General features: G+C 47.1%; 1 protein-coding gene across 1 annotated transcript; it reads right to left on the reverse strand.

Annotated features, from left to right (window-relative positions):
* Positions 1 to 2,050: 2,050 nt before the first annotated feature.
* Positions 2,051 to 11,986, reverse strand: EXOSC2 (exosome component 2). Its single transcript, XM_068974760.1, has 9 exons — positions 11,865 to 11,986; positions 10,128 to 10,229; positions 8,400 to 8,445; positions 8,052 to 8,141; positions 6,912 to 6,977; positions 5,900 to 5,968; positions 4,570 to 4,746; positions 4,042 to 4,170; positions 2,051 to 3,535 (listed from the first exon to the last, which is right to left on the reverse strand). Exons 1-9 carry the CDS (start codon positions 11,984 to 11,986, stop codon positions 3,455 to 3,457), a joined length of 882 nt encoding a protein of 293 aa, XP_068830861.1. The 3' UTR covers positions 2,051 to 3,454.
* Between the last annotated feature and the right edge of the window lie 6,016 nt (positions 11,987 to 18,002).

Genomic DNA, 18,002 nt, shown 5'->3' on the forward strand with positions numbered 1-18,002 from the left:
TAAAACGAGCGAAAAATAAACAACTGGAGAGCATCGACATATTGCTAACGAATTGTTTCTTTGGAGTATCAGGGAGCCCACTCATTAATAGCATTTTAAGAACCTTTCGGAAGCATCGCATAAACATAAGTGTTTGAGTGAGAAAGAATCTTTAAACTGTCTAGTGATGTATGTCAACTTCTTCTCAAGAAAACTGGAGGTGGGGGGGAACAACAGAAAAAGATTACAATATCTAATTTCAGGGGTGTACACATAGTCACATGAAAACATGTTAGCCGAAACTGTTGAGTTTACAGAACTAGCCAATGACCCATGCAACCGGATCCACACATGCCATAACCCATTTTTATGCAACTAAAATGTACCCTCCTGGTCCCCTTCTTCACTCTCCAAGTCTCCCCAGAGCAATGCAACCTGCCAGGATATACCCATCTCTAAGGGAATCCACTCATCACACCTAATCTACACTATGGTCTTCCGCTCTTCATACACCATATTCTCATTTAATCCTTACTGTATTGTAGCCCAGTAACACAAGTAATGTTATCCCCTGTATACAGATGAGAAAACCAAGTAAGATGTGAGTTACTCAAGGTCACTGGCCTAGTCATGTGACAGTTTGAGCCCAGATTGATACTACTCCAAAGCCTTGAATTTTCTCTTGTACCATTCAGTATCAAGTAACTGTTGATCTAATGTTAGTTATTTTAGAAATTGGTACTGATAGTAGGGGAGAACCAGTAGCATTATAGGTGTTGCACATTCGGTTGTGTATTTGAGAAATATTTCTGCTGGATTGGGAAATGGTGCTGATTTTATAGATACTGGCTTGTAAAAATAAGAGTTCCCTGGAGGTACTGAATGTGAAGCAAATTCAGAAGCAGAATTTAGATGTTAACTGGGTTAGCTTTGTTCTATCACTGAGTAGTCTGGCTGATGAACATCATCCTGGCTTATAGATCAGTCTTCAAGCATCAACACCCTGTTCCCTCTATTTACCCATCACCTTATCTTTACCATCACCCTTTCTCTTTGAAGATTTCACTTTTTATTCCTTTTCACGCTTTCATCATTTCCTACGCATCTTCATTCTTCACTCTCTAGCTTAAAATTGACCAATCAAATCAGAACTCTAACCCACACTTCTTGAACTAATAAATCATTCATAAGCATTATTCAGCCCGTGTGCCAAGCACTGTCCTAGCTGCTGGGGTACAAATGAAGCGTGGGGGTGGAAGGACTCATCCTTGTCTCCCACAGCAGACATGGGAGGGACAGGCAGTGTACAAAATGAGTAACAATCCAAAGTGTAGGTCTCAATGCTAGAAATGAAATTTCTGGACCCCATATCCTTTCACTATCAGTCCAACCCCTTCTCTCAAGGGTTGCTTTATGATTCATCCAAAGAGCTTAAGCCTACTGATCCATAGTTGCTAATGAGCTTTAATGAAGTCACTTTAATTATCTGAATGGCTTTCATTTATAAACGAGTCATATCAAACTTTACAAGGTTATCATGAGAATCAAATAGGACTTTATTTCCCATAACTATTGAGACTAACTATGCTTTAGAGGCCAGCAGCACTGGATTTAAAGGTTTATCCCTACTCACGATTTACTTCCTGCTATTTTCTAGTTTTAGGTGAACCCCCAAGCCAGACTATATTTTTTTCCAGAGATGCACTGTGTAACACTGTAGAATGATATTCTTAAGGACTTAAAACTAGAATCCAGAGCCCAGCAAATGCCTGACAGAAGTAAATAAATGTTGCCAAATTTGAATAAATCCCTTTAACCTCATATATTCCACTAAGAATGACGTAGTTCAGCCTAATTTTGTGCTCACGCTTATAAAGCAAAGCAACCTACACAGTGCTAGAGGAATTCAGAACCGGTGTAAAAACTTCAGCTTTATTAAAAAAAAAAAAAATACTTACTGAAATTATGCTTAACAAGGGCACCCTCTAGTGGGCCACAAGAAAAGTACCACTTAGTAGGTAATCACTATTCAGGATATACTGAGTGAACATTATAGGCTGGCAGCTTGGCAGACCAAGTGAGAAGGGCAAACATTCAACGAACCCACTTATGGCCCTGATCAAAACCAACCCAAACCAGACATGCAGGCTCCCCTCCTTCCCCATTCCCTTCCCGTCAGGGACATACAACCTAGAACATGATCTCAAAAACAGGGAGCAAACCTACATCTGCAACACAGCCTGTGCAATACTCAGTTGATTTGCAAACTCCTCAAAACAGGAGACAGACTGAATATTATAAAGACGTACAATTTAACAAAAAAGCTGAGCTATGTTTCAAAACTGTCATATGCTCCAAATTACTACTGAAACTGTCCTAGGGTTAAATTGTACTAGGTGTTCGGGGTTTAAATTTAAGGGCCTCTGTCAGAAGAATTTCTGTCTCCCAAGTCATCCTTCACCTGTATTTAACTCCCAAGTATTACACAGAATACAAGAACAGAAACAGTGATGCCACCTATATAAATTAAAAAAAAAAAAAAAAAGCTCACCAAATAGCACTCTCATATACTGACTTTAAAAGAACTGTTTACCCCAAACCCAAATCAGGGCACCATGTTTAGAAAGTCATTTGAAAAAGAATACACAGGAATTCTAGCCATTCTCAGTTACACAGAACTTCAGTATCTAGTTTTTATTTTCAACCCTGAATTATTCAAAATTAAATGCATTGCTGCTTCAGTTATAGGAGGAAAACCTTTTCTTTTTCCATCTCCACTTTTTTACTTTGTTTTCACGTTTATCAGAGCACCCAAAACATTCATTCTCTCTTCTCAATTATTCAGCTTCTTACAGATCATCCTCAAAGGCAGAACAGATTAAGGCAGCCTGGCAGGGATGTACTTACATCTGTCACTAGGAGGAACATGTAACAGGAAATGAGAACCAATCAAGCAAAAGGCTCCCTGGTCGCTGTGTCCTTCCACTGACTCTTGGGCTCATTTTACCAAGCTACAGTCTTCAGTGTCATTCTCGAGATGCAGAGGAGGTGGGAATGGAGGCCAAAACAGACAACTGGGGGGATCAGGGAGGCTATGTTTTATATAGGGGCAATTTCATGGGGCACTGTGCCTGGTGAGTTGACAGTGACTACAAGACAAAAGATTCCCCGTTATGATTCCAGGATAGGAGTCTATTCGGCTGGAACTCGGAATGCTTTTAAGGGCCTGAAACTACCCGTAGCACCCGAAGTCTGTGGGCAACTCAAGGGGTCGGCAGCAGTAATCACGTTCCCCCTCGCTTTGCCTTTAAACAGGAGAAAGCAGGTCTTCAAGGTAGAGGCAGCCTGATGTAGGTCCAGTGATGAATTTCCCGGTTCTTCACTGAGCTGCATGCAGGGACTGCCAATCAGATTCTCCACTTTCAAGGACTGCTCTGCTCGGGTCCACACAGTCCTAGCCTTGAGATGCTTCTTCTTACCCCTCCTGTTCCAAAAGCCTCTGGCGTGTTTCCATCACAATTTCCTCCATTATTTCTGGCTTTAAGATGTCTTTGATCTGAAAAAGAAAAGCCAAAAGGTAATTTGTTCAGTCAGTAAGCACACCATCAAGCCAACCCAAATGTAGAAACCAAGCCTGGCTAACACGAGCCTTCCGTTTTCCTTTCGTTTATCAGAGGCTACATATTGCAAGGAAGGATCTGCTAGAACTAGCTTAACAAATCAGCAAGGTTCTCTGGGATATAGCTAACAAGAATAACAACGCTATTACTCCAGCATTCACTAGAAAGGCAGCTAAAACCAGGATGGCCAAGATGAAGTCCAGGGGGTCGCTGTCATAAACCAGCCCCACCTGGCACCTCCAACTGCCCACAAACCCTCACATGGACATCAGACATTGAGAATATTATTAGCATCTCGGGGAAAGCTCTACCAGCCAACAAGGGAGTCCACTAGGTGAGTTCATATTGATGGGCATGGTGAAGGGACGTGGGGGGCCGAGGAGCGGATGACACGGCATGCCTGCTCACACAACAGCGAGAAGGGGAGCCCTGGGTGGCATACCTGATGCGGAAGGGATGCTTCATAGCAGTACAGGATGCTGGTATCATAGAGCATCATCCTCTGAGTTGCCAGTGAGACGATGCAGTTCCGGAGCCGGGAGATCACCTCTCGATCAGCGAGGGAGACCGGCTACCAGGGGAGGCAAACAGAATCAAGACCAGAATGAGTGAACGGTTACAGCAGATCACAGGAACCACTTACAACTGAGGCGGGATCACTCTGGGACTCCAAACCAAGCAAACTGCTGACTCCAGGGAAGATGAAAAAGGATGGCTCCCCAGTGGCTTTTTGGCTGTTACCCTGCAACTGCCATCTGGGCCAACAGAGATCAAAGTCACTGACTTCATCTCTCCAGAACAAGAGAGGGCAGCACGGTGTTTTGAGCAGACTTCAGTGGAAATGCAAACCAGCTCAAACTACAGCCACGCAGCAGGGAGAGACGGGGAGCGCCCCCACCTGCCGCAGAAGCACAGTACCCACTCAGTGCCTCTGCATCCAACAGGACAATGGCGGGTGGCGTGTGCTCACCTCCAGGTTTGCGATGAAGCCCCCTGCATCGTCTTCTTTGTGCTCGGGGGTTGGGTAGACCCAGATGAAGCCGTTGTTGCCCAGGATCACTGAGGCACCGCACGGCAGGTCATGGAAGTGGGTCTTCTGCCGTTTCACCAGGGAGGGGGAGACCTGAACCAAAACGCCCTGACCTAGCTAAAAAAAAATATATTGTACATTAAGTCACTAGGATCACCAGTGAGGCGACTATACAGCAGAGTACAGACTGTCCTAGGGAGGCTGGAATCAGGGTCCTTGCTGGTGATAACTGGCATGAACGCGTATGCACAGTAGAGAGAGACCTTCCGGAGGCAGGTGTCACTTACACACCCCAACAGAAGGTGACTCTCACTCTCTTCTCCACCATTTATTCTCCTTTGCAAGCGTCATCATGCTCTGATCCAGGGCTGGTGTGACAGCTGAGAGAAGGTGGAGCCAATGAAGATGCGGGCTTGAGCCTCTTGAGGGCCAAGGAGCACTGCCCTGTTCCACCTTGACCCCAACCGCCTGGCCTGCCCACGAGACATGCCACTGGAGAAGGGGACTGGCCTAGGGCTGGGCACAAATACATCCCCGGTCCTGGCAGGTGAGCTCAAGGCCCACATCCTGCAGAAGGCGTGTCTGCTACAGGCCTCGGGCCCACAAAGGTCAGCACAGGCAGTGAGCCTGTCTCCTCTCCTGATTCAAGGGTGAGGGCGTGGCTGGCTGCAGCTACTCCACTGACCTGCGAGGTTTCTTTTCCACTCAGAAAATGAGAAAGTTCACCCAAACAAAGCCAAGACTAAAGAGTCATCATTTGTTTGGGAAAACAGGCTGTCATTAAAAAAAAATAAATAGTCTCAATAATGTCTTGTCACCTTATAGCAAGAAAAGCAACAAAATTTCCTTTAGAGGCTCAAGTGACAAACCCATCTTTCTTAACAATAATATCCATTTTCTTGACTGGATGTTTGTCCAAGGGCCAGGGGCCATTGCGTTTCATCAGTCCATGAGCTCTGTTGGCTGCAACTCAGCACTGAGGCCATGCAAAGCCACCACACCCCTTGGGAGAGAGTGAGACAGCCGCGGGGCCAGGCCCAAGGGTCATAGGGGCTCTTCTGCCAGAACAATCTACTCCGCAGAAAAAGGATGAGTGTTGTCGTGCTTTACGATGCTACCAGCCCACAACCGCGTGAGTCAGCACGTGCAATGCCAGCCTGTTAGCACTTAACTTCCAGGTGCTTTAGGCCAGAATGCCAGAGACAGCTAAGACCGGGAAATGGATTTGAAGTCTCACTCATCCAGTGAGAACACCCAGAGACCAACTTACTTTTCCATATTTGAGACTCCTCGTGTGCAGAGAGACGGCTCCATCAGAGAACACTGCCTGGACCTCAGCCTGGTCGGTGATGAAGGAACAAACACTTTCTCATCACCTGTGTCCCTGGTTCCCCCTCCATCCTCGCGTCTGTGTCCACCAGTCCCACCTGCAGCTGTAGATGGACTCGGAGGTCACACCGCTGTGACCTAACCTCTCCCCCTCGGCTGTCATGAATATCCAGACATGAACACCACCTTTTCTCCTTCCTGGGATAAAAGTTAACATCACCAGGAAACTTTGAGCTGGCTTCAAGCATGAGCCACCATAAGTTACCAGACCCAAAAACCCGACTGAGCAGCAGCAGGTCTGAACAAGAGCTGCAGGGTAGCCTGGGCTGAGGAGATGGGGCGGGGAGGGATAAATGAGGCATCGCGGATAACATATACACACTGCTATGCATAAACAGAGAAACAAGAACCTACTGTCTAGCTCAGTAACTCTACTCAATATTTTGTAATAACATATACAGGAAAATGCTGTGAAAAAGAATTACATATTCTCATATGTGTGTGTGTATAACTGATTGACTCTGCCATACACATAAAACTAATTGTGAGCATGCGCGCTCAGTCACTCAGTCGTGTCTGACTCTTCGCAACCCCCTGGACTGTAGCCCACCAGGCTCCTCTGTCCCTAAGATTCTCCAGGCAAGAATACCGGAGTGGGTAGCCATTGCCTTCTCCAGGGGATCTTCCCAACCCAAGGACTGAACTGAATCCCGGTCTCTTACGTCTCCTACATTAGCAGGTAAGTTCTTTACCACTAGCACCACCTGGGACGCCCCCAAAACTAACTATACCTCAAATTTTTTTTTAATGTAAAAAAAGCAAGAGACAGGCTGCAGCAGAGGCCTTGGCTCTTGGTCGAGGCCAGGATTACCATTTTCTCCTGTGAGAGACTGACAATCTAAGCCCCATTCCCCAGCAAACATAAAGATGCTGGAATGCAAGGTGAAGGATACACTGATAAGGTCCCCTTCCTGTAAGAAACCTCTCATCGCCAGCTCATCTTCTGCAGATCTTCGCCTCTGAAACACACAAGGAGAAGGCCACGTTAGGGAGTCTGACCCTAAACCAAGATCTCGCTCCATCTCTTCTTTCTCTTTCACTTTCTCCCAAGACCTCTGAAGGCAGCCACGGTGTGCAAACACCAGGGCAGGTAACCCGTGCCACTCAAGACAAAGCTATGGCCACTACTTTCTGTCTTACAGACCTTCCCGTGGTTCCTCTTCTCTGAATAATATTCAGACTCCTTATGTGATTTGCCAAACCCCAGTCAAGCCTACCTACTTGCCGTGGGGGCCCACCACGCTCCACTAGGACTGGCTACCTCCAGCTTAACTGTATCTTTGCTCACACGTTTCCGTTGATCTCAGATGCCTGAATTCACTGTTAAAATTCTAGCCATCCTTCAAGGATAGGATCAACTTCCAACATGCACTTTCCCTATAAGCTTCTTGCGGGGAATTTAATCACGTCTTTTGTACAATCACACACTTGTTTACTCTTGGACTGCAGGGTATTTAGACCAGTTATCTCATAGTCCCTGCTAGTCTAAGCTCTTTCAGGAACTGAATCATGCCTCCTGGATCTTGGCGTTCTCCAGCCAGCCAAGCACCACGAGCCTCTCTGTAAATAGATGCTCGCCTGAAGATAAGGCTGAAGCACAGCATTTTACAAAAGGAAGCAGCTTAGGTACTGCGGTTGTCTGGAATAATCAAATGCCGTTCGATTCATGTAAAGCTGATTTGTAAACACAACTGATTTGCAAACACAGTTTTCAAGCAAGACCTTCACTGAACAAAACTGATACACCCAGAAAAGGAAAATTATTAGCACCAAGCATCTGAGACAGCTTCTCTCAACTCTCCTTTGGGATTTCCCCACAGACATCCCAGATTTTACCACATACCAACTGCTGCCTGAGTTGGGAGGTGCGGGCCAAGTGAAAAGCCTACGTGTACATCCAGACAGCAAAATTCACAGCAGACAAACAGGAGTACAAGTGGCAACCTCAGCATAAAGCAAAGTTCTCTGGTGGAGCAAGGGATCCCAGCACTCTCACCAGCAAGCTATACGTAGTCCTAGCTGGAGATCCTTACCAGCTCTCCTCCGGGAAGGTTCATGGATGAGAGAAGCAAGACTGAATCCAGCCTGGAGTTGGTCTCCACTTTCCACCTCTTCTGCTGAACCTACAAAACAAAGGAACCCCACACCTGGACACATACTCCAGAGCCCAGAGCTCACACTGTAAATGAACAATAACCCCCGATGGGACAAACCATTTACATCAAACTGTTTACAAACAAACTGTTTACATCAAAGGTCACGTAAGAGCCAAACACAATGAATCCTTCTTTCGTGTAACTGCACATAATAGGACGACTATCTCATTCATTAGATCACCAGCTCACTTTTACTTTGTAAAAACCAATCTGGTAAGACTTTACCTCTGTGATTCTCCCCACTACAATGTCTCCCACTTCACCATTATATCTGAAAGAAAAAGCAGAAGGTCCTCCATCAGTGAAAAGACTCCATGACAAGACCGAGTACCATTTGCGATTTCAGTTAAACAGCACGCAGGCCTGGATCAGGCACCACATTTGGTAAACTCACATAACCACACTGTTCGAACTTAGTTTCAGGAACTGACAACTTCCAACATTCCTATGCATATAAAGTCTCCATCAGCTATTCTTACACCATTTATTGCAAGGAGTTCATTAAGTCTGAAACCCCTTATTTTGTTAATTGCATGAAAAATGGATACGCATAGGATATTTTCTGGTGGGCTCTGGAACGCAGACGAGTTCCGCATCAGCCAGAGGAGGAAAAAGGAAAGTGAGACAGGTACCTCCCAAACCGGTCTACTCACGTCTCCCTCAGCCACTGGCTGCTTGTCTTGGATCCCTTTCCTAATTCCTCCTCCCAACTCTAATGATGAATTAGAGCCTCCACACTGAAGGCTAAGTCCTTGGGCCTCTTCTCTTTCCTGCCCACACTCACTTGGTGAGCTTACCCAGCTCGATGGCTTTAAATACCACCGATGAGTCCACCACTCCCCTGAATTCAGGCTCTAGCTCTAGTCAACCACTGGCTACCCAGCACCTCCACTTACGTGCCTAATAGGAATCTGAGTAAGTTAGAAACCTCAAACAAAGCTTTCTAGCAGCCCCTTCAATTCCACTATAGCAAATGGATCCTCTCCCAATTGTCACCGGCCCAGGAAATAGCAACTCCACCCCTCCGGTTGCTCAAGCCACAGTCCTTGGAGTCTTTGGAGGAACCCTGTGTATCTCCCTCCTCCCCTCTCTCTCCTGCTCCAGGACAGGTGCAGCAGCAGATTCTAGGACCTCTACCTTACCAATGTAGGCAGAAAATAAAAAGCATCCCAAAGGAAGAAGTAAAACGATCTCTTCTCACAGACAGAGTCCTACGTGTAGAAAAGCCCACATACAAAATCCTACAGCTCTCACAGTAAATACACGCAGAACACGAAATACACGCAGAACTGATCACTATTCCCCACTTCTATGGCTATCACCTTAGTCCAAGCCACCATCAACCGAGATGATGAGAACAGAGCAGGAATCTGGCTCCCTAACCCTGCCCCACCCCCGCCCCCAACAGCAGCCAGAGTGATTCCATTAAAACAGAGGGCGGATCATGTCCTTCTGCTCCAGCTGCTCCAGGGCCTTCCTAGACCGCACAGAGCGGAAGTCAGAAACGTTTATCGTGGCTGCAGGGCATGCAGACTGCCTACCTCACCTCTCTGCATCTGCTCCTACTACTCGCCTGCTCACTCTGTTCCACTCCCACTGGCTTACGTTCTGGGGCTAACCTTTATTGAGCCCTCAAGGCAGACGGCTCTCTGTGTAAAGTACTTTATATACACTATTTCGGTGAATTCCAAGGAAAATCCTACCCAGGAGGTCAGGCAAGGTCTCATTTTGCAGGAGAGGGAACCCAAGTTTGAAGAGGTCAGATACTGTAGGGAAACCTTTGAAGCCTGCCCTTACCTACAGTCATCTCTACCCTTCCTCCAGTCATGTTCCCGAAATCCCAGCCCTACAGAACGACAGGGCAGGCAGGGCTGGGGGTAAGGGGTGTGTCATGGCCGAAAAGACCTGGCTGTGCAACTCAGATGCCACAAAATACACACCTTTTGCTCTCACCTGGTTTTCAAAGCTTTTACACAGATCAACTTGTTTACTCTCTCCACGGAGCCAGCCACAGATGCAATGAGCTTCTCTTCCCCCATGTAGGTTCCATGGCCCCTGTTGCAACAGGAAGATACAAAGGATACCAGGGTAATAAGGTGACCTCTCGCAGCCAGAACAATGTGTTCCTCAAATCTGATTCCTCCTGCCTCAAAGACAGGCTTTTCTGCTGGCTGCCACCTCTGCCTAAACACTCCTTCTTTAGAGTCCTACGTGGCCATCTCTTGCACTGTACTCAAGTCAACTCAAATGGCACTTTTTCCACCAGGCCTTCCTCAACTCTCCCATTTGTAATAGTCACCCGCCCTGCGGCTGCCATCCCCACCATATTTCCAACTTATGCTCCACTTACCCTGCCTCACTTCTTAATTCTTTTCTACTGCATTTACCAGCAAATATTCTATAACTTGTTTGTTGGGCTTATTTCTCATCTGTCTCTCTCAGAACATAAAGTCCACCAGGACAGAGATTTCCTCTTTGTTCAGTTTATACCCCAACCACAAATAATATTTATGGACTGCATGAATAAAGGACTGAATCTTAAGATTTCCTGGGAACCAATAATGCCAAACTAAGACGTTAAAGGGCAATGGAATAAATGCTGTACCTCTCTCATATGCATATGGGGGGAGGGCGGAGGCTGCCTGAGGTATGAGTAGTGTTGACCACTGTGATGGTGATAGAATGGTGAGTCTTACTTTTTTTCATAATCATTACCCCTCATGTAATCCTTCCCTGGTGGCTCAGACAGTAAAGAACCTGCCTGCAATGCAAGAGACCTGGGTTGGATCCCTGGGTGGTGAAGATCCCTGGAGAAGGGAATGCAACCCACTCCAGTATTCTAGCCTGGAGAATTCTATGGACAGAGGAATCTAGCGGGCTACAGTTCACCGGGTGGTAAAGGGTCGGACATGACTGAGGGACTAACTCTTCCACACTTTCACTTTCATGGAATCCTCACCACTCTCTGGAATAGTTATTATCATTATTTTACAGACGAGGAAACTGACCTCGGAGAGGTGATACAGCTAATATTGTGACGGCAGCAGGACCGGAACCCCAGCTGCCCTTAAGTTGGAGCCTGCCCTCAGACTCAAAGTTACCTATTCTGGTGCATGTAACATAATATATTTGCATGCCCCCTAAGCCCAAAATAGCAACCCATTCCAGTATTCTTGCCTGGAAAATACCATTGACGGAGGAGCCCGGTAGGCTACAGTCCATGCGGTCGCAAAGAGTCGGACACGACTGAGCGACTTCACTTTCTTTAAGCCCAAGCAATGGCTCGTTCCAAAACCGTGCCCCTGGCTAGGAGACGGAATGCTGAGGGCTAAGTGGAAGAAGTCAAAAACGCCCACCATCGCTTCCGCCGAAACCTCTGAAGAGGCCCTAGCTGCAGGTTCAACGAGGAAGGCCTCAGAATCGGGGGGGCCTGAGGCACAGGACCCACGAGTCACAGCTACCAGTGATCGGGACAGGCAGGTTTCGGGGGAGCTGAGGCAGCTGCAGACGGGGACATACAAGAAGCAGGAAGTAGGAAGTCCGAAGCCTCGAAAACGAGGCAACCGAGATGCTCCCAGATGCGCCCTGGGTACCGCGAGCACTTAGATGCAGAACACAGGCCCAGGTTTCATGCGGAGAGAGAGCAATGCAGCCGCCCCTGCCGCCCAGTGTCCCCACAACCCCACGTACCGCATGAAGCCTGTGTCCGTGGTGATCGTGTCCCCTGGCACCACTAGGTGCTTTTTACTCTCGCGGCCCAGGCTCTCGCTAAGAGGCTTCCGAGCGACGGGAAGCCTCATCTCCAACGCCATCTTGGCGCCAATAACTCGCGCAGGCGCAGCCCCACTCGGAGTCACGCTTTCCGTCTCCGCAATTTCCAGCCGTCGCTCATAGGGGCGGGGCCTCAGAACAGCCGCCAACGGGAACTCACGGTCTGGCCTCCATGTTGGCTACTGGCAACCATTAGGTTAACACGAAGGGAAGGAAGGAGTCAAGTTGCCATTTTTACTATTGGCAAGGCTGCTCTTGTCAAATAAAATCTCAGGTTGCATAGCGTTCGACTTTTCAGCAAAACTCTTGTGCTCATCTCACTTACTGTTTTCCAGGGTTATAAATAATTGTGAAGTGGGCCTCTGAGTTTTCTTCCAATTCAAAGCTGCTGAAATCTCTCTTTTTTGGTATGCGATTGACCAGGAGGATCAAGAGGAGAAAACACTATTTGGACAGAGGAAAGAGTCTCTTTTCGTACTGTTGCTAGTAGCCCCTGTATTCTACATTACTGTCACTTCGTGAGTGCTAGTTCAGCACCAACCATCACCTACACCCCCAAACAGTGCTGCAGGTGCTGTTTCCATTCTTTCTTAAGCGAGCTGATTTCCCTGGTATTTCTTTTGGAAAAAGCAAGAACCCGTCTAAGAACACATTTAAATCTTGCCAAGCGGGTGTGTTTTGACAGGGAGGACAAATGGACACAATACAAAGATTTTCGCGTACATTTACTCACACAGCAAAATGAGCCAGGAGCTGTCCTAAGGGTTCAGTGATGAAGAGATGGAAGGATATGTGGTTTTATTTAGGCGTCAAGAGCATTTTGCTTGTCCCTCTCCCCAGGTCCTACCCTCTCCCTCACCCTTGGCCCTGCATGCTTTATAGCATTCTCAACAGACTTAGTTTCAACCTCAGGGAATTGGAGGTGATAATTCTTCATGCAGGCTTCCCAGGTAGCGCTAGTGGTAAAGAACTGCCTGCCAGTGCAGGAGACATAAGAGACACGAGTTCAATCCCTGGGTCGGAAAGATCCCCTGGAGGAGGGCACGGCAACCCACTTCAGTATTCTTGCCTGGAGAATCCCATGGACAGAGGAGTCTGGTGGGCGGCAGTCTGTGGAGTCTCAAAGAGTCGGGAGTCGCCAAGAGTCAGGCAAGACTAAAGTGACTTAGCCCAGTACAGGGATTCTAAATAGGATGAAATAAAATAACTTGCATCAGCACCACTCACTGAGACCAGTAAATTAAGTCTGTGTTCTCCTGAAGACCCATCAGACCAATAGCCTGGTAAATCTTCAAAAGGATAGCATTTCTTTCACCTAAGCGTGGCTCACAACTACATTTGTCTAGAAAGCCAACCCTGTAAGGTAGTCAGTTATATAGATTCTAATTGCTCACAGGTCATCAGTAAGTGGACAGCCAGACACTTGCCCTCCTCCTTGCCTGGGGAAGGGGCTCAGTTCAGTTCAGTTCAGTTGCTCAGTCATGTCCGACTCTTTGTGACCCCATGGACTTCAGCATGCCAAGCCTCCCCGTCCATCACTAACTCCCGGAGTTTATTCAACCTCATGTCCATTGAGTCAGTGATGCCATCCAACCATGTCTTAAGACAGAGGACAGAGGAGAAGGGGCTAGAGCCAAGAGAAGTATGAGAAAGGGTGCATCTGTTGAGTCTGCTCTCGACCAGAAGAGGGCAGTGGTGTCCTTCGAAGCAGTACAGCTCAGTCAGGCTGCCAGGCCTGGAATGCTCCTAGACCAAGTTCTAGTCCTGGGTTATAGTTGCATTCTGGATTATAGTCTTGACACTATCCAGTTTCAAGGAAGGATGGACATAACCATAATCCCTCCCGTTCTCACGGCACTGTGCTTATGGAGCCTTTCACACTATTGGGGTTGTGGATCTGTCTTAGTATAGTGGCAGATTCAGTGTCTGGTTCAGATAGGGGGTCCCTGTGACCCCTGCATGGTGGGAGGGGCCAGGGAGCTCTCTGGGGTCTCTTTTATAAGGCACACAATCCCATTCAGGAAGGCTCCTCCTTCATGACCTAATCACCTCCCAAAGGCCCCACCTCGTACTACCATCACCTTGGGGTTAAGATTTCAAGATATGAATTTGGGGTGGACATAAACATTCTGTCCACTGCAGGTCCCACTTTAAAGAGGAGGAAACTGAGGCCCCGAAAAGGACTGGAATTCACACAGCAGTTGGCGGCAGGGCCATGTTCCTCCTGACTGCACCTGCTTCACCCTAGAGCCTGCACATCCTGAGCGTCTGGTGCTTTGCGTTAAGCAAACGTTATGTTATTGGAATTCCCTGGCGGTCAAGTAGTTAGGACTCTGTGCTTCCACTGCCAGGATCCCAGGTTTGACCCCTCTTCGGGGACCTGAGAGTCCATAAGCTGCTTGGCGCAGCCAAAACAACAACAAGAAAATAATTATGTTTTACATTCCTCGAAGTCAGCTCATCTTGGAGGTAGGCATTATGATCCTTGATGGACGACTTTGCATCACATCCCCAAAAGTCTTGTTGGAATTACTGGTTTTTGAGCCCAGATTTAAGCACTGGGGTTTTGTAAGAGGGGCCCAGCAGTCTGTGAGTAGGTGTCTGAACTCCCAAAGTGATATTAATTTCTGAACAGGTCTAACATTCACCATTTCCTCCCATATCCATCTACCTCCCCATCTGTGCAGCACCAGGGCCATCACCCAAGCCAATGGCATCACCACCTGACTCAGTTCCCTAATTCTACCTTTACCATGCCTACAGCCAGTTTCTGTACAGCAGCCAGAGGTAGCTGAACTTATCTACAAAGCAGAAACAGACTCACAGGCCGAGAGAGCAGACTTGTGGTTGCCAGGCGAATAGGGGAGGGATGGATTGAGAGTTGGGGATTAACAGATGCAAACTATTATATACGGATAAACAAGGTCCTACTATATAGCACAGGGAACTATATTCAGTATCCTGTGATAAGCCATAAAGTGAAAGTAACCCAGTCGTGCCCGACTCTTTGCGAGCCCATGGACTATACAGTCCATGGAATTCTCCAGGCCAGAATACTGGAGTGGGTAGCCATTCCCTTCTCCAGGGGATCTTCTCAACCCAGGGATCGAACCCAGGTCTCCCACACTGCAGGCAGATTCTTTACCAGCTGAGCCACCAGGGAAGCCTGTGAACCATAATGGAAAAAAATATTTTTAAAAAAGAATGTATACAAAAGTAAAGAAAAAAGAAAATTATTTTATGGCAATGTGACTAAATAATTAGTTAATTAAATTTTAAAAGAATGCATGTGTACGCATATATGTATAAAACTGTATATGTTCATATATATATGAACTGAATGGGGCTTCCCAGGTGACACAGTGGTAAACAATCTGCCTGCCAACGCAGGAGACACAGGAGACACAGTTTCAATCCATAGGTCAGGAAGATCCCCTGGAATAGGAAATGATAATCCACTCCAATTTTTCTGGCCTGAAAAATTCCACCGACAGAGGAGCCCTGTGGGCTACAGTACATGGGTTTGCAATGAGTTGGACACGACTGCAACTGAGCACATAAAACAGAATCCCTTTGCTGTACAGCAGAAATTAACACAACATAATAAACCAACTACACTTCAGTAAAACGTGTAACTAAAAATGAAACAAAAATGAGCAAGACACATAAAGCAAAAAAAAAAAGTTCTCCTGTATAGCACAGGAAACTATATATACTATCCTGTAATAAACCATACCAGGGCTTCACTGGTAGCTCAAATGGTAAAAGAATCTGCCCACAATGCAGGAGACCTGGGTTCAATCCCTGGGTTGGGACGATCCCCTGGAGAAGGGACTGGCAACCCACTCCAGTATTCTTGCCTGGGGAATCCCATGGACAGAGGAGCCTGGTGGGCTACAGTCCACGGGATCACAAAGAGTCCGACACAACTGAGTGACTAACTTTCACTTTTTTTAAATAAACCATAATGGGAAAGGGTAAAAATAAATAAGTAAGTCTTTTAGGATATTCAAAAATAAAGTAAGACATAAAAACAGATCAGATTAAATTACTCCCTTGCTTAGAACACTTCTGGCAGCTTCCCTTTTCCCAAGAATGAAATCCAGGTTCATCTTTGCCTGACTCTGCCCATCTGCGACTGAACCTGCTCCCTCACCCGGTACACACGCTGCAGCCAGGGGTGCTGGCACCGAGGACGAGTGTACTTTTGGTGCTGTCTGCGTGGAACGCTCTTCCTCCCAGGTCTTCCTGCATCGCCTCCTCACTTAGATCTCAGCTCATATATCACCTCCTTGGAGAAGAATTCCTGACCACCTTATCTAGACTAGTCCTGTTTCTATCACTCGATCCTGTTTTAGTTCTTGTCACTGAATTTTCCCCTGGTTAGGGAACTAGATCCCAGACGCCATGCAGAGCAGTCACAAGATGAAAAAACATAAAAACAAACCCAGGTACTCTCAGAACAGCACTCAGCAAACATCTGTGGAATGAATGAACTTATTCCGCAAGCATTTCTGGAGCGTTTCTACCCCAGGCATCAGGGTGTTCGGTCAGGAGCTCAGGGATCAGAGGGTTGAGAGGAGGACAGAAAGACCTCCTGACAGCAATGGTGTTCGAATGAGCCTTGAAGGCCAGGAACTGTTGACACTCGGGAGTTGGGTTGAGGGCCACAGAGAACTCTGAGTGAAAGTAACCGAAAAGGAAATCAGGAAAAGTGTGAAAACAGAGGCAGCAGGAGCCCTCTAGCCCTGAGCTCTTCGGAAGCATGCAGTCCTAACCACTGGACCACCAGGGAATTCCTCCCCGAAAGCCCGCTCCCCAGAAGTTTTGCAGTCAGAGATGTGCACAAAGATTTCCACCCAAGGACCTCATGTTTTGAGGACTGCCTCTCCCCAAAATATCAGAAACAGTTTTGATTCCTATGGCAGCTCTTAAGCGTGTCCACGAATTTTAAGAATGGCAGTCTGTCCCTCCTTGTCTTACATTTGGGCAGACTTGTGACTAAGGCAGCTGTCTATCACCTTGATAGCACGTGTCAGAAGTCCCTCTACAGGACTCCAAAGACCCATCAGAACAGACCAGGTAGCCTGGTTCTCCCACAACACCCACCCTTGAAGCCCTGAGCCAACATGCACAAAGTTTGACTTCCCCAAGGCAGCCATGCCATGGGAAGCAGTCAGGATGGGTGCTAACAAGCCGTTGTCCTTAATCTGTCCCACCTCATCATGGCCCTGCAGCCTAGCAGACCAGCCCCAAAGTGGGAAGGAAGCTGAGAGCTTAGAATATCTGTTCCTCCATTTCAAGAGCTCCGAGGATAATGGCTAATGGAAAGGGCAGGAGATGGGGTGATGGACAGCTGCCTTAGATGCCTCTGGGGGATGCCCAGTGAGGTGGCTGGTAGAAGCAGCCACAACCCTTCACTCCACCAAAGGCATCCTTGTGTTAACAATGGTTTCCATTTGCTGAGCACTTACCACATGCCAGATCCAAAGTCATGTATTTCACTTACATCCATTGTCCCACTTAGTCCTCACAATCTCCTTAGGAGCCAAGTATCACCCCATTTGTCATTTGAGGAAGTTGAGACACACAGACATTAATTCACTTGTCCAAGTTCACCCAGCTAGTGAATGGCCAATTAGAGTTTCAAACACAGAGCAGTGACCTCTATCTAGAACTCTCTATACCCAGCAGTCCTGAACCATGCAATAAAAAGATATGAAAGTCATATTGATTGGAAAAAAAAATAAAACTGCCTTATTCACACACAACATAATCGTGTACACAGAGGTCCTACGTAATCTAACTTCCCAAAGCTACAAGAATGAATAAGTGAGTTTTCCAAGATTAAGGCTACAAGGTCAAGACAGCAGCAAAAGCACATATATCCGTGGGGCCAGCACCTCTGGCTGCAGCGTGTGTACTGGGTGAGGGAGCAGGTTCAGTCGCAGATGGGCAGAGTCAGGCAAAGATGAACCTGGATTTCATTCTTGGGAAAAGGGAAGCTGCCAGAAGTGTTCTAAGAAAGGAAGAAATTTGATCTGTTTTTATTTCTTA

The sequence above is a fragment of the Capricornis sumatraensis genome, chromosome 1, assembly GCF_032405125.1.
Source record: "Capricornis sumatraensis isolate serow.1 chromosome 1, serow.2, whole genome shotgun sequence".
NCBI lineage: Eukaryota > Metazoa > Chordata > Mammalia > Artiodactyla > Bovidae > Capricornis > Capricornis sumatraensis.